This window comes from Uloborus diversus, chromosome 1 (assembly GCF_026930045.1).
Source record: "Uloborus diversus isolate 005 chromosome 1, Udiv.v.3.1, whole genome shotgun sequence".
Lineage (NCBI taxonomy): Eukaryota > Metazoa > Arthropoda > Arachnida > Araneae > Uloboridae > Uloborus > Uloborus diversus.
Window position 1 is genome coordinate 243,531,154 of NC_072731.1, and position 17,500 is coordinate 243,548,653.

Below are 17,500 nucleotides of genomic sequence, written 5' to 3' on the forward strand. Positions count from 1 at the left end.
ATTTTTCAGAAAACGTATCATTACGTTTCAAGAATTTAAACCGATGAAAATTGTATTTCAGATAAAAATTGTATAATCTATGCTAGAATTAAAAACTGTACTCCTTATCTAGACTTATTGCATGCAATGGCGGTACACAAAAGTCAACTCTTCGAATTCAGTACCATCAGCTCATGATTAAAAAAAATAAGGGAGGTGTTTTGAAGGGACTCCTTAGGGACACCTGCCACCTTCGTCTCACCTACCTTATGCATAAAGTGAATTAACGAAGTAAACAAAAATAACCTAAGGTACATTAGCTTAGGGACAATGACTTAAGTTTGTTTTATGAAGAAAACAAAAATAGTCTTTGTGACAATACCTAAGGGACGCTTGCTACTTTTGGCTCACCTACAGTATGCATGAAATGAATTTTCACGAAACTTTCACGACTTATTTTGCTCTTTAACGAAAACAAAAATAACCTTAGGCACAATTCATTAAGGACACTTGCAATCTTTGGCTCACCTATCTTACGCATCAAGTGAATTTTCACGATTTTGCCCTTTTATGAAGAAAACAAAAATAACCTTATGGGCAACATCTTTGGGACAATACCTTATTTTGTTTCATGAAGACAACAAAAATAACCTTACGGACACGTGCCACCTTTGGCTCATCTATCTCGTGCATGCAGTGAAATTTTACGATAATCCCATTTTAAGAAAGAAAACAAAACTAACACTACTACCCTATCTTGAGAATTACCCACGAAGAAACGATTTTAATAATCTCTAGGCTTGGAGGACTCCTCGAGTATATGATTAGAATAAGCGAGACAGCCCTGTTGGTCCTCTTGCTTTTGGTAAGAACAGGGGACTCTCCCAACTACCCTCGCCAAGTTTATCACTGCCCTCTTAAAATGCATTAGATATGAACTGTTTAACAAGATGTACTCCACGTGCACTAAACGCAACATCGAGCAGGTATAACCCTAATTCGCAACTCCAATAAACTATAGGGGGCGCTGCAGCCACTTTCTAATGGCGGATGAAAACGGTAAAACAAACACATGCCTTAACTTATAACTTGCTTTGACGCTTAGTGAATGACAGTAATTTTTCATCGTGTTTGTGGGAAGTTTTTTTTTCTATTCATCTAAAATTACATTACACCGCAAACTGTCTGAAGCCTGTAATGTACCCCAAAGAAAACACGTGGAATGGAATATTTTACCTTTTTCTTTAGTATTGTTAATCACCGCAAGGTAGCGTATTCGAGCTCTGGAGTTGCGAATAGCTTGTATGGATGAGTTTTGGTGAACAGGAGATATTAAATGTTCTCCTCCTGCTGTAGAATCTGTGAGGTCTTGCTCATATTAGGCAGATTAGATTCGAAGATGTTATTAAAATGACGCTGTATTTGAATGAGCAGTGTGAGACGCATAAATGTTATAATTAAACTTTCTCAGTACAGTTTTTAATTCTTCTTCATTTATACAACAGGTGACTGAACTCGTTTACAAGAAAACTAGTGCGTTCGACGAGCTTGAGAAGCCAATTCAGACAAGATTCGTCAGGGTTATCGTGGAAGAGGCCGAGAAAGGGGAAGAGAATGCTATGTACATTGGGCTGAAGATGGAAATGTATGGCTGCTATATAGGCGAAAAATCGCCATCAGGTAATACGTCATTTTTATTCGGAACTAGCGGTACCCGCACGGCTTTGCTCGTAGTAGAAAATTAAGAGGTCATTTGGTTAATTTGTATATTTACAAATGATGGATGATTCTCGCCAATTTGCTATGTTTATTTGCTCACCCATGTTCCACGTTATGATAATTTTCCCGTCCACCACGTTATGGTAATTTGCGTTCGTCCACGTTATGAAAATTTGCTCGGTAAAATTTTCTTAAAATTGGAATAGAAAAAGAACAAAATCAGATTTTCGAAAAATCGCTTTGAGGTGCACATCCCCGTGCTATAAACTAATTGGGTACCAAATTTCATGAAAATCGGCCGAACGGTCTAGGCGCTATGCGTGTCACAGACATCCAGACATCCAAACAGAGATCCAGACTTTCAGCTTTACTATTAATAAAGATAAAGATCAAAGCAAGCAGTTGTTTGAATACGAAAAATCTTCTTGGACGTGCATTTTATGTCGGTTGGGTGGCATAGCGTTTTGGCGTTGGCAACAAACGCCTTTGGTCACGGGATGAGAACCCGCGGTTCAAGTGTTCTGTCGGTGGATTTAAGAGATACAGAAAAAAGTTAAAACTTAATTAAAACTCCAGTTCAGTTTTGTATCGTGGAGAGTCCAGGTGCCTCCATCTGTGTGAGGAACTGAGTGTTAAAATTTTCTAGTACTTGAGTGAAACTAAGAGGGGACATGCTCCAGTCATTGAAATTTATTAAAAGGGAGGTCATGTATGGTCAAATTTCTGCACAGATGGCAAGACCAGGAACAATTGTTTTCGGCTTTTCAAATCCAAACCCAATCTTGAAACCAGGAAAAAATACTACTTTAGCAAGGCTGTAGGCACTTTAAATAGTTTACCAGAGGCTGTTGTTACTTGCACTGGAGTGAATAGTTTTGAAAGCGCTCTTGATCTTCCCCCCAGAGTCCACACTTGCATTGTGTTGAGGCGTTCAGAGCCGAAGTGGATCAAGTCGTTCATTGACTTGATCCACTTTAACTCTGAACGCCTCATATAATGAATGTAGAAAATGGGGTTGTTTCCTTCAGTCAAAAGTAGTACTTTTAGTCACTGAAATTGATAGAATAAGCAAAAAATAAATAAATAAATAAATAACACGGACCCAGAAAAATACTTCCATTTTCCCAACAATTATTTTTTAATTAATTTTTTTAAATGCCCGATTTTTCAAACAAGTCGTGGTCTTGATACGTCACAAATGATGCTCTTTGGCACATCTTTCTATAGCGTTTCCACGTTATGATAATTATGAAGCGGATTTAAATTGCACTCTACGCTTGCTATCAACCATGTCTTTGCCAATACACGTGAGTAAAGATGCGAATTAAATATTTTGCTCTGTGAATGGCAACAGTGAATGGCATTTCATCATTTGCGATGTCATCGGCAGAAGCGCAATCAATGAAAGCGCACCGAATTGAAGTATTTTTTTCAAAATATTAAACTTAAACAAATTATTTAAAATTGGTCAGATCCTATGTTTTTAAGCATGCTCTTTCAGAATAAAATGCTTTTAAAATTTTGGAAACGACCCCATTTGAAAGTTATTGTAAACAATTTTAAGACTGACTTAAATAATGTTTTCCTTTTTCTTTCAGTTCAATGTGCGAAACATGACCCTACATGGTATTCCGACGATAAAAGTGAGTATTGCTTATACATGTACCACTTTTTTTAATGACAGCATAAAATCCTGAAAAAAAAAAAAAAAAAAAAAGAAAAACCTTAATAGAGGAGAGCGCTGACAATCAACGCTCTCCTGTATGTAAGGATATATATCCCGTATATCTGCATCACCCCTAGTTCGAATCATTTAAGTTCGCGTACTTGACAAGCACAAGGTCAAAGAAAAAAGAAACTCACTAACCAGGGAATTTCACGAATACGGTAATAGAGAATAACCTTGAAGCCATGGATGTTGCATTAACTAAACACACAATGAGAAACCGACTCCATGGGCAACCGAACCCTTGTCATACCGTGATAGGTTGCAAGCTTCGCTTTTACCCGTTTACTCCAAGTTTCGCCCTATCAATAGGGCCGTTTCCATGGACACATTCGACCCCGGAAAAACCTGCTTTTCATCGCATCCGGTTATATGTGGAATCTTTCAACTCCTGCTAGCTTCTGGAATGAAAGCAGGTGAAAGCGGAGTTTTTATCCAGAATGCATTACGCGAAAGAAGTTCGTCTACTAGCCGCTAAGGATGCTGGGTAAAATCCGCTTTCTCTTTTTACATGGAAACGGGAATTTTTCAATCGGTTTTTTGCGGAGCCAGAGCGGGGATTAACCGGGCCGAAATTTTGCGCCATTAGCAGCGTTCAGAACACACTTTTCAAAAGCGTGTTGTGAACGCGGCTAATGGCGCACAGCGGCTTTTGCTGCGGAGTTGAGCATCTAGTAATACTACATCTATGGTGTAAACACCCTTTTAATTGCTATTTATTTAGTTTTTTTTTTTTTTTTTCATCACTGCACTATCGTATGGTTTCCTGGTAAATAAAGAAGGATTTGTTCCAGGTGAAAATATTATATACCTTCAGAGTATTTCTATTTGTAAAAACGAGTGAAACTCCTATTTCTAATGCAGAAAATGTATATGCTTTAATAAAATCCATCAATTAATTGGCAGATTAAAAAAATATTGTGCGCATTTAGTTTTCTTCCACAACTTTATTCAAGTTGTTATAAATTCTATACTATTGATATTGATTTTCCCCGTGCTTGCAAGTCCTTATTCACCTATGCAATGCTTTCGATTTTACGCGCTCTGTCATAAAATGTGAGAGAGAGTATATGATCGGATATTTGAACTGTTCTGTTATTTGTAGCTCAATTAATCGATGCTCTACTTGAAGTGTAGTTACGGTCAAATACAATGTAAGGCAAACTTAAACATTTGTCAAAAAAAAAAGCAATAATAATTATTCCTGAATTGCTTTAATATAAGTTCCTGTCTCTGCTTTACAAGACATTTGATTTCGCTTTTCATTGCAGATAAATATGGAAGACACTTTTCAGTGGATTCAGGAAGGGATATTGTTTATTTCTGCGATCTTGAATATGATATGGAGTAAGTGATCTACTTTGATTTTTGAAATTAATTTTTAAAATGAGTATTTTATTCTGTTTCAGGAGGTAACAGCATTAAAAGTTACGCATTTATCTCTTTTTGTGGAAGAAATGATATTAGTATTTGAGGGGAGGGGGGGTCTTTTTTTATCATGTAATAAATAATTCCTATTACAATTGTTCACGATTCAGATTCTTAAAAAAGAAGTGTGAATGACAACTATCTAATTTATACTAGTGACTCCTTGACGAAAATTTTAAGTGGTTTGCAAAACAAGGAAAACATTTTTGAACGATATTTTTAAAATATTAACTTAAAATTCTCAGATTCTTTTTTGGGGGGAATTTTAAAAAATTTTCCGTTTAACAAGTATTTGGACATTGTTCCATATGGCATCTGGCCTTTAAAGAACAGCAGATATTTATTCATTTCCAGGTCCATCTGAGACAGAATAGAACTAAAATGGTTATTTTGCCGCTGCTATCTGCCAAGTGCACAAACTTAGTTAAACGCACACTTTACCTTCACCGTGCATGGCGCGAAAGTTGCCACTTGAAGAACCTGTTACCTTATTTGACCTGAATTTTCTCCTCATGTTGCCAACTAGCTTTGCCTTGAGGATCAAGGAACGCGCACTCTAGTATATATAAACTCCATGCTTTTCATAGCTGCTTATTCTATCGAGGTTCAGTGGATTTCTTCATTTATGTACGAAGAACTTAAATGAACGCTAACGATTGCTAAGGATATTGTTCTAATGAAAACTTGCGGGAAAAGTAAGCAATTCCACCAAACAAATTTTATGGAAAAAAAAAAGGTTTGTTTACAGTTTGGCAACTTAGCTTCTACATTCTCTTGCGTTACAATCGCCTCAGTTACCAGAAAATGCTTTTTTAAACTCACTAGATTAAAAGTTTTCGCGCATGCTCACACTGCTAGAGTCGATCATAAACCGTAGCTAAGGATTACAGATGGCATTCGCAAACGTACAGGGTCTGTATGGCAGGGCTGCGGAGTCGGAAGGAATATGGCCGACTCCGACCCCGACTCCGAGATTTTGAAACGCCCGACTCTGACTCCGACTCCAACCCCGGACTTTTTTTAAATTTTTTTAAGTGTATTTTTTCAACTCCCTCTCTTTCTTCAGGGGAAAGGGGAAACCTCTAAACAGAGATTGAAATATTAATTCCTTTATATGAAAATTTCGCATTTTGTTCGCCCAAGACGCTTACAACGTTAGAAATTCAATTTAAAAATCAAATTTTCCAATAGTTACGAGTTAAAAAGTGAGATGACTTAAAAATCCCTTTTAAAAAAATTGAAAAGGATTACCTGTAATTTGCACCCCCCCCCCCTTAATGTCTAACAAATAGATATTAATAGTGTGCTTTCAATTTTTGAAAGCTGTAACTTGAGAGAAAAAAGCTTTTTTTCTAAATCCAAGTTCTTGAGAGAGGGTGGTTTGCCTGGGTGATGCATATCTGGTAGATGACACCCAAAGTTAATTTCAGAGTTTATAAAAAATATAAATATTTTAATTCTGAAAATTTTCTTGAATATATTTTAAATTATATTTCATCAATAAAATTTCAACGAAAATATTGCTCATATACATCAGGAGCTAATTTTACAGAAAATGCGACGGTATACAAATTTGTACGAATAGCTTTTACTATACCGTTAGTTCTTCGCTAAATTTTTAATTTAAATTTTATTGACTGCTTTAGAACTAACCTTAATATGAAGATTTTAAGATTAACTGCAATTATTGTATGTTGTAATCAAGAAATCATTTACACTTATTTTTTTCCATACTTTTTAATGAGAACCAAGCTTATAGAAGTAGTCTTAATAAAGAAAAAAACATTAAATTATTTCATCGGATCTTTTGGATACGTGCTTTCGCTCCAGAACTTCTTTGAATTTGCCGATCACTCTTAAAAATTTCAACCTTAGCTACGGGCTTTGACCTACTATTTTGTTACGTTTCTTACTATTTTATAACTGAGATCGAACAAAACACTATATTTCTATTTTTATTTGAATGCGATTACTTGAAAATGTTAGGCAACAAAACCGTTTGCTGACAGTTGCTATTAGTTAAGTTAAAAAGCAAGCAAACTAGGGGACGGCTACAGAAAGTTAATGGCAGTTATTTTCTCGTTAGTATCTTCTTATACATGTAATCGAACCAATTGGTAGTCAGTTTAAAAAATGCAAGGAGAATCAGTGAAAAGGAAAGAAAAAAAGAAGTCCGGAGTCGGAGTCGGCATGTTTTCTAACAACTCCGACTCCTTTAACCCAAAATCAGTCCGACTCCGATTCTTCGACTCCGATCCCGACTCCACAACCCTGCTGTATAGTAAGTAATGAGACTCATTTTTCCTGATGCGACTGTACCTCCCAAGGCGCTTAAATCGGTTAGGTCGGTGGTAGGGGTTACTGGTGGGACTCACTCCGGTCTGCCCGTCACCAGGTAGTCTTTGTTCGGGCAACAACGTCGTTATAATGTACCTCTATTGCTAACGTCGGTTCCAGCTCCAAAACGCAGAGAACATTTGAGCAGCGTTACGCAATTAAGTTTTGTGTAGAACTTGGTAAATCGGCCTCAGAGACTTTAGAGATTTGTAAGCAAGTGTTCGGAGGTAATTGTCTGTCAAAGGCGCATGTGTTCCAGGGCTACAAGTGTTTCAAAGATGACTGGGAGAGCGTCGAGGATGAATCTCAAGCAGGGCGTCCGTCAACCAGAAGAACGGACGCAAATGTGGAACGTGTGCGTGTTGTGCTAAATTCGGATCGCCGGTTAAGTGTGAGAATCATCTTGATAGAATGACAGTTCACAGCATCATCACTGAAAACTTGAGAAATGCTGGAAACACCTGCTTCATCCTCCAAGACTTCCTGGTCAATATAATGGTATCTCTACGCTTCCCTAGCCCGCCAACAGCCACCATTTAGCCCCAGCAGACTTCTTTCGATTCCCGAAGGTGAAAACATCACTAAAAGGGCATCCCTATGGAACATCCCTATGGATACTGTGAAAGCGCTGGTACAAGACTTTTAAGGGATATTCTGAAAGCAGGCTATTAAGTAAGCCTTCAAAGCTTAGAAGGCTCGCCGGGATAAGTGTGTGCTAAGTCAAGGGTCTTATTTTGAAGAATTTCAGGTGTGAGTATTAATATCTGCAATAAATTCTTAAAACACAGCTCAGTCTCATTACTTTTTATACAGACCCTGTATGTTTAATTTCAGAAGGATTTTTGCATTAAAAATTGTGTTCGTCAACTGAAAGAAGCTGACTACTTATATATGTAACAAAAATTAGATAAAGATGAATAAGACCTTAGGAATTATTTTATTACTTTAGTTTCACTACATTTTTACAAAAATTCACCTTCACATAACAAATATAACTTACCATTTGAAACCTAAATCATATGATATATATTTATTTGTTCTTCAAAATTATATTTTGAGATTTAAATGTAATGCAAAAAATAAATATTTTCTTCGTATTTTGTTTTTCAGAAATCTTGTGTGTTTCTCATCAACAGACGCAGGATCGTCCTGGAGAAGTAAGTTTTGAAGTTTGAAACGAAATATCTGTTTTGTTAAGAGTAAGAAATCACGATAATATTTAAGGGAAAGTGGTCAAATTCTGTGCATTCGGGTAATTCTGCGTGCTTCTGTTCCTCTGCCGCCAATAATACCCTTAACCGTGTACATTTTTAGGGTAGCTTGAAAGCTTATTGCGAAAAAAAAAACGGCATTATATTATACTTGTTAGTTTTATCTTGGTATCGGACAATATTCTCGCTTTTTGTTTCTTATAACACTCTTCTTGTTAAAATTAAATATAACTACAGAAACTCGAAAGTTTCTTTAGTTGAAAAAAGTCTGTCTTAGCGGATAACTCTGCGCAACCCTTGTGATGTAATTCTGCAGAGCAACAATTTGCAAGATATTTAAATGTTACTAGCATTAAAATATTTTAATCTCGGGTTTCATATTTTTATAATGTAATCATTAATTAATATAGCATACATTCTCAAAAATTGCCTATGATGGACATTTAAACCACAACTTGGTTCCACGATAGTTCGTTCCTCCTAAGTTAATCTTTCTAAGCTGAGAGGGGGGGAGGAGGAGATGAGGCGACATGCCAACGAAATCCTATCTGAAAAGACGACGGATGACGAAGGAAAGGAAATCAAGATGGTTAGCGAGGCAAAGTCAATGAGTCGTTGAACAGAATTCATGCAAAAAAACAGCCGCTCATGGAAAATTATAATTTCAAAAAAGAAATCCTTAGAAATTTAAAACATTTGAGTTACTTATTTCACGGTTTTTTATCCGCATTAAGCCATAATAACGTAATTAAAAAAAAAACAACTTTTTACTTATTTACCAATGTTATAAGAGCACGAATTCCAACCTTCGCATGTAGTAAATAAAGTTTTTATGTTCTCCTGAAAAGTAGTGAAAATTTGACGCGTCAATCAGGCTTTGATCGAGGTACAGATATTTATTGGAAGACGTCAAATTTGATGGCTAATTTATGTGACAAAAGGCAATAATATGACGGGTTATTTTCTAGTTGAGAATAAAAAGAAAAAAAAAACAGAAATCATGACCAAAAACGGCTACATATGCTTGGGTTTTACAAACTAATTTAAATTCTTAAACGAAGTGCCCAATTTTACCAATAATTCGGAGACTGTGATGGGAACTACTTCCTTTAAATGATCTCAGCTAATTTTTCCGAAGTCAAGAAATGTTGCAGTCAATTGTAGATGCCGAGTTTGTTTTTTCCAAAGTGATCAACAGGGATTGAAATTATTCAACAGCATTGAACTTTTGATTCTTTCAATAGTTTTTAACACTTTTCCATGCGTACTTGGAAAAACAATTATCTTAATGGAATATTTTTTGCACATCTTTGGATTGCTTACAACTTAGATTATAGAAAAATAGTTATAGATAACGTAAAATAATATTTTCTAAAGTTGTCGACTTTTAAAAATAAGAAAATAAAATCAAAATCTAACGGTTTTTTTTTTTTTTTTTTTTGATCGAAGAGGCATTTTGGTTGCTAATTAGCATTTTTATGAGGCAACTTTCAGGACAGTATTGCCAGTAGCTTAATCAGACCTTGGCATGGGGGAAGTCGCATGTAGTTTAGTGTCTAGGATCAGAAGCTTTGCGCAGAGGCAGTGTCATAGCCAATGAGGTTCTACCGAGGCGTGACTATTGCTAGTTGAAAGGCTAGGATCAGAGACTACTTTGGGGAGATGAATTCAGTGACTGTGCCCGGAAGCCGCATATAAACAACCTTTACTTTGCTACAGACCATGTAAAAATTTAGAAACTGTTGATTGGCTACCACGTAAAAATGTTATCCACCTCCTTTATAGCTTGCTTTGCAAGCTCTATTCACTTTTTAATTTCAAAACAAGACTTGCTGTACATTATTCGAAAGGGGAGGGGGAGTAAAAAAATTCAAACCTGAATTCAGAACTTCTGAGGAACGAAATTTGTTCACATTTGCGTTGGCTGTCTAATCAGGAGTCTCAAATCTATTACTGTCCACCTCTGGCAAGTTGAGCTCCGCTGCCCAACCGATTAAACGATTCCATTTTTTGAAATAGGGGTGAGGAAAAACGGCTTAAGAACTTGCAGATTTAGTGTTATTGCCCATTTGGCGAACAATATAATCCAGGTAAGATGAAGCAAGCAGTGCAGGAATTTCTCGCCAATAAAAGTGTTGTAATGGTAGCCCAACTCTGCGCCTGGCAATTCCTCTTCTTACTGATTGCTCTCTCTTGAAAGAAATGGACTTGCTCAAGGTCATAGCTCAACTTCTTAGAGGTGGACAGCACACGGTCCCTAGCTGAGTAAAGGTTATTGATATGCGTCCGGGCTCCCTCTTTGAAAGGGGCGCCGAAATTGAACAAAATCCAACAAATGGATGCTTCACTTGCCAGATCGATTAACTCCTAAGTGATTAAGAAGATTGTGTTATCTATAGGCGTGAATGGGTCCTTGTGTTACATTTTCTGCCTTCGCAGGATCAGAAATGTACTGAACCAAAAGCTTAGTATAAATTCACATTCTAAGCATCGATTAAGCAGTATTGAAGCAGAAATGAGGATTTTTTTAAAAAGTGGAGTTAATCGATTTGGGGTAACTGAGGCATCCAAATGTCTTAACGATGTAACTTTGAGACAACAAACTGCACGTGACTTTCTAATCTTCTAATCTATGTTTTCCTAATTTTCAAGTACTGCCGAGAAGTGTCGGTGGTGTGCTTGGCTGGGACAAGAAGTCGGGACGGACGTATGCGTTCGACAAGAGGAACCGAGCGCACCTTGCCAGCGATGACGGCGTCACGTGGATAGCGGTGGATGACGCAGAGGTCAACAACACGGTCATCAAGAAGACTTTTTTCAGGAGTCAGCCGGTCCCAGCTTTCACATCGGAAGACATCGAAATGCTGGAAACGAAGACGGGTCGGTGGGAAGGTAAGAACCAGGGAGGTAGAAGGGAGGAGATAAATCTTTCCTATTTAGAAGTGGCAACGATTTTTCACTTTTTCTAGAGGGCGCTGTCGGCGAACGGCTTCCAACAACCGCAGCAGATCAATGTAAATGATGCTAAGTTTCTCATTTTTTAGAGGCACCTATTAAAGCAAAAAAAGTAAGAAACTACTGGAAATTGGTTGCAATAAGGGGGTAATATAGTGGACGATGTACGGCTCTGGTCCACAGGAAGTTATCGCAGTATTTTGATGGAAAAATTCATTTTATTTTTCATTACCAACTTGCCGAATTTGTCTGCTATTGATATTGCTCTGTGCGATGTTTTATTTATTGCGAGTTAGAATTTTTCTATTCCTGTAAATAATTGACGGATGGAGAATGTAGTAGAATTAATTACGTTTATATATTTTTTTAATTAGTTGTAACTTTCGTGACATATTTTGAAATTTAGTTAAAGTGAAATATTCTTTTGCTTTCGCGATTTGTAACAGACAAAAATAAATGTTAATGTTTTTTTTAGTTAACTACTCCGTGGTAAGAATAAATTCTGGTAAAGAATGGCGCAAAAGATATAAAATGCCAGTATATTCTGCTGGAAGGAGTTCTGCAGAATCCTGGTATGTTGTGCATTGCAGGTAAAGTAGTAGAATCTGAGGCAAAGGGAAATAGTTAAGATAATTTACGCTTTTCAAAATGAACACATTGGAAATTTGTTTTGAAAATCACAGTACGCAAAGAACAAAGTATTTTATAATAAAACTTCTATTGAAACATTATTTTTTATTTTTGGCAATAAACTCCTACCTTCAAAAAAAAAAAAAAAAAGTGGAGAATTTTCACTTTTTTATGAGATAAGTGAAAAATAAAACAATTTTCTATTTTATTTTCAAAAATGGCTTTGATCAAATGAACGAATAAATGAATAAATAATGGAACAATAAAAACGAATAAATAAGTTATCTAATTCACATAGGGCGAATAAAATAGTAAACGAACAAGAGAATAAATGACGAGATGAATAAATAAATGAATTAATAAGTGAAGGAATGTAAAATATAAATATTTCATCAATATACTCATAATAATTTCATTTTTTTTTTTTTTGTTACAGCAACTTTTGATGGTTTGATGTATGAAGGAAAACCAGATCCAAAGGCAAGATGGAGCAGATGTTGCAAAATGACCTAATAAAACGTGGAAGTTTTCGAACAACACTTTGTTGCTTTTATACAGGAGAGCACATCGTCTTAAACTAGAACACTTTTTAGACATTCGAAAGGAACTCACTTAAATAGCGATACTTTTAACCATCATCAAGACTACATCCAGAACAATCGACGACTCCTTTGTGTCAAAATGAAAAAAGAACAAAATTAGAAACTATTTTTGAAGTTCAATTTATTTTTGTTGTTTTTCAACGTATATTTATTTATTGAACACACGAACAAAAATTAATTAATCTAATGCTGATAATTATTTTTTGTGTTATAATAAAAGTTGTATTACACAGTTAATAATATTATACAGATTTTACCTAGATGTTACAAATTATTGTACAAATACTGTAAATAAAATTCTTTAGAAGTATTTCACATGCTTTTGTTTCAAATACTTGCGGAATCTGCAAAAATGCGAGACAAAACGAATTGAAAAAATAAGGTAAAGTACCCTAAATCTGATACCCCCCTCCCCTCAAATCCATTTCCTAACACTGACATAAAAAATAAAAGAAAAAAACTAATATTTAAAGCATTAATAATTTTCAAAAATAATTTAGAAAGAGGTTTTTTTTTTACCAAAAGAAGAAAAAAAAACGCTTTGTCATAATCACACTTCTTAAGCATTGTTTTAGAAAAAAAGCAATGATTTAAATATTTGTTTTATTTAAACCATTTGTGGGATTTATTTTCATTTGTGAGTTTTCTAACTTACTTTCAGAATGTTTTAGAAGAAAGACATCTATTCATGCTAAAATAAAATTTTGTGCTATATTTTTAGTACACCAAGTCTCTCATGCAAAATCTGAGCAGACTTCTTAAATCAGATAATGTGTACTTTCATCATATACAGTGGACTCTCTCTATTCTGAACACTCATGGGACAAATTTTATCATACTGCGTATGGCTAACTTAAAGAAAGTTTTAATGTAGCAATCGATTTTTTTTTCGTTGAAATGGATGTCCGTTTTTCGTAGTATAAGCTATTCAGAGTGAATAATATGGAAAAACCCATATTGGACTTGCACTCGAAGAAATTGGGGGCGTCCGTTAAGGGAGGCTTTACATAAATTTTGTTTTGTCATTTAATAACCATACTTTTTTATTTAGGCTTCAGTTATTTAATTATTACTATAGTTACCTTTTAGATAACCCATGAAGAAATTTATTTTGTAACTCTGTGTCAACTGTCAGGTTTTTGGAGAATCACCTATTTGTTCTTTCTTCATCGTATACTTAACAATGTATTTAGAAAGTATTTCCACTGTGATGTTCTTTTTAAAGATATTTGGAAAAAAATTGAAATATTATTCAATCATATTGCTCACAATTCGCTATAGGGTGAGCTAACTATAGGGGTAAGACTATAAACAATAGGGGGCACAGTAGCCACTGTCAAATGGGGGATGAAAAAGGTAAAAAAAACAAATGCCGTAACTTATAACTTGCTTAGACGCTTAGTGAATGACAATCATTTTTCATCGTGTTTGTGGGAAGCTTTCTTTTCTGTTCTTCTGAAATTACATTACATCATAAACTGTCAGACGCCTGTAATTTACCTTAAAGAAATTACGTGGAATGGAATGTGTTACCTTTTTCTTTAGTATTGTTAATCACCGCAAGGTAGCGTATTCTAGCTCTGGAGCTTTGAATAGTGGTATATCTCAAAAAAAAAAAAAAAAAAAAAAAAACATGTAAAAAACGAAGATTTTTTGTAATACTGCTTGCGCAAAACGTTCATGAGCTCTTGTTTGCTGGTTAATTTTTGTATTCCAAATTAATTGTACGTAACGAAAGTACGAAAATCTTTCTTCTCAAGTGTGGGATGTTAAAGATATGACACAATTAGATTGCGCAGTCTATTAAAGAAAAAAAGTTTCTCTTAGATAACTGGACACCCCTCAATATTTTTAGCCTTGTAGATAGTAATATACTGGAAGAATTTTAACTTCCAATTTCAACTGAAAGAGGGTGCTCAATACCCTCCCCCAAACTTCATAAGTATGGGGAGGGGGGTTAAAAAATACATTGAACTGAAAAAACAATGCTATGTATTGTAATATACACAAATAGTATACATATACATTGCAATAAAATAATTATTTACAAAAAAAAAAACTGCTGAGGAAATTAAATGTTTCTAAATTTGTGATATTTTCTGTGCTACGGCTAATGTTAAATTAAGGGGTCATTGAGCACCCTCTTAAAAGTTGAGTAAGAAGCTAAAATTTTTACAGTATAATACTATTAGTAAGTCTAAAAAAAAATAGGGGGTGTCCTGGAGTCCAGCTGAAAAAAAGTTTTTTTTGACCCACCTTACTGTCTATACGTCACTGCGTACTCGTTAGTTAAATTAATGACAGTATTGATATAAGAAAAAGCAATTAAGATTTAAAAACTATTTTTTCTTCCCATACTTTTGAGATATGCTACTACAGTGGCCGCAGCTTATATGAATCACGTTTGTTCTAAACAGTTTTCTTTATCTTTACTAATAATAAAGCTGAAAGTCTCTCTGTCTGTCAGGATCTCTGTGACGCGTATAGCGCCTAAGACCGTTCTGCCGATTTTCATGAAATTTGGCACAGTTAGTTTGTAGCATGGGAGTGTGCACCTCGAAGCGATTTTTCGAAAATTTGATGTGGTTCTTTTTCTATTCCAATTTTAAGAACAAAATTCTCATAAGATGGACGAGTAAATTACGAAATTATCATAACGTGGAACCGTAACATGGGCACAAGCCAATTGGCGAGAAAATTCACCATACATTATTTGTAAATATACAGGCGAACCAAAGGACCTTTTAATTTTCTATTACGGGCAAAGCCGTGCGGGTACCACTAGTGATTCTATAAAGCGGCTGATTCAATAAAGCGGTGAATTCCGTAAAGCTGATTTTGTTCCGTTTTTGATTCAATTAACCACTGATTCAATTAACCGGCGTCTACTGTAATTTCACCGTTGAGTTACAAGAAAGAGTTAGGAACGATATTATTACAAATCATTTTAGTGCAAAAAAATGTTAAAATCATTTATTATATTAAAAGTTTTGAAAAATAAAGTTGATGCATTGCCGTTCACAATGTCCGACCGTGAAAAATTAATGTTGCCTAAAAATTATCCGCATCATTTGTGTATACTTTGTGCATCTGGCATCCTTGCTCTTAATCGTATTGCTTCGTATATAGGGAGCCCAGTGAAAAAGGAAATACCAGTCAACTTTTCTACATCAACGACTCTCGCAACATTTCTTTCTATAATCGATTTTCCCGGCTGAAAATAAAAACGAGTCTGTATTAGTTCATTCAAAAATTATAAGCACATAAAGTAGATTTTTATCGGCCTAATAATGACTTATTACTTACTTCACAGTTATCTGGAAACGGCATATTTGGCAGCAAATACGCAAGGGTCTCTAAATGTGTGGGATTGCACTCTTTCAGTTTTTGCACCTTCTCAGTGCACCACGTTGTGACGACGAAAATGTGAGTTGGCACCACTAAAGGCCCTGTTCTTTCATGGGATCTCCTAAAAGATCAATTCATTTCATTTAAGTTTGATTCCACATACATAAAAAAATTATCTCTACATAGTATGAAATGAAGTCTCCAAAAAGCGTCTGTTTGTTTAAACGCGCAAAACTGGAGAACTACCCGGCCAATTTCGCTGAAATTTTCACAGTTTGCTCTTTTCAGCCCCGGAAAGGTTTGCAGACCGGTTTGAAAAAAATTCGACGAGTGTTTTTTTATTCCTAATTAAGCCCAATTTTCACATAAATTCTCAAATATTGGTGTGAAAAATTGCGTGCATATATTAATATTACATATCGTTGGAATGGGTAGAATTTTCCGCATTCTACGCAATTTGTTTAAATGCTCTTAGTTAATTACGGCGAGAGTTATTTGCGTTTTTAGCTCGAATTTTTTTAGGCTTAACTGAAATTTAGGCACTGCTCTCTTCATTAAATTTATCAATAAAAAGTTAAGGAACTGTCCCGCAGTTTTCTTTTTAACATCATTGGAAAAACGATATTTTTTACTCCAGATCCATTTTGACCTTCAGTCGAAAAACTAAGCTGCTACTTCAAAAGGAAAAAAAGTTACAAGCCTTTTTAAATCAAGTTTTAAAAAAATCTCATTTCCATTCAAATTGTTAACCATTTTCTTTCGCATTTTCATTCCTTAAACTTATTTTGCTTCGTGTTTCCATAGTTACGCTTTTTAAATCCATCTTTCTCGATTTAATTTCTTAAAAGTAGTTTAATATCTTTCGTCATTGTTTGGATTGGAAATTTTGCATGATGGTTTTTGCTTTTATTTAAGCCTGATTGTTGAATATATTTCCCTTGACAAAATTTTTATTTTGAGGATAAATCGGCTTACCACGGGTCGGTAAACCGACGCCTTACCGATCAGGCCACCACAGCCCTCAGCTTTCCTGACCAGGAACTCTGGGGTGCAAGGCAGATGTTCGAACGCAGAACCCACAGTAAAGTGTACGATGTTTATCTTAGACTGGGGGGCTCCGCCCACAGTTCGCTTCACCTATCAACCCCCGTTCGTCCCCTGCGGTGGCTCAATGCCGCCTGCTGCTTGTGACAATTGATGGTTTTAATGCTTTTCAGTGTGTCAGGGCAACCCTGGATGTCGTCAGGACATCCTCAGGACAGGATTTTCGGCCCCTTAAGGTTAAAGGGCAGAAACAGGGCGGAATTGCCTTTTTTTGGATGCTTTGGTATCCAACAGTACCAGGTTGACCTTGACAGGTATGTATTGACCTGGTAGATCTTGACAGTCAGGAGAGATAGGGTTACAGCACACGTACAGACGTCCACGCGCGGGTTTTAATAGTTTAGACCGACTATGATTCACAAATAATACACAAACCGAATCGACGTTACTAATTGATACAATATTCAATTTTTTTTTTTCACTCTCAAACGTATCATTAAAAGCAAAACATTTTTTAACTT

General features: G+C 35.5%; 2 protein-coding genes and 1 pseudogene across 2 annotated transcripts in view; 2 read left to right on the forward strand and 1 right to left on the reverse strand.

The window, feature by feature from the left end:
* Positions 1-12,879, forward strand: part of LOC129219686 (uncharacterized) — a 61,252-nt gene extending 48,373 nt beyond the window's left edge. Inside the window, exons 21-26 of the mRNA XM_054853968.1 lie at positions 1,485-1,659; positions 3,297-3,341; positions 4,696-4,771; positions 8,300-8,346; positions 11,053-11,292; positions 12,422-12,879. Of these exons, the coding sequence (XP_054709943.1) occupies positions 1,485-1,659; positions 3,297-3,341; positions 4,696-4,771; positions 8,300-8,346; positions 11,053-11,292; positions 12,422-12,498 (660 nt within the window). The 3' untranslated portion in view covers positions 12,499-12,879. The remainder of the gene's footprint in view (positions 1-1,484; positions 1,660-3,296; positions 3,342-4,695; positions 4,772-8,299; positions 8,347-11,052; positions 11,293-12,421) is intronic.
* LOC129234698 (U4 spliceosomal RNA) lies at positions 9,968-10,035 on the forward strand (annotated as a pseudogene).
* Positions 12,880-15,548: 2,669 nt separating the features above from the next.
* LOC129226341 (venom phosphodiesterase-like) overlaps positions 15,549-17,500 on the reverse strand; it is a 41,180-nt gene continuing 39,228 nt past the window's right edge. The window contains exons 16-17 of the mRNA XM_054860947.1: positions 15,894-16,056; positions 15,549-15,801 (exon numbers count right to left, since the gene is read on the reverse strand). Of these exons, the coding sequence (XP_054716922.1) occupies positions 15,655-15,801; positions 15,894-16,056 (310 nt within the window). The 3' untranslated portion in view covers positions 15,549-15,654. The remainder of the gene's footprint in view (positions 15,802-15,893; positions 16,057-17,500) is intronic.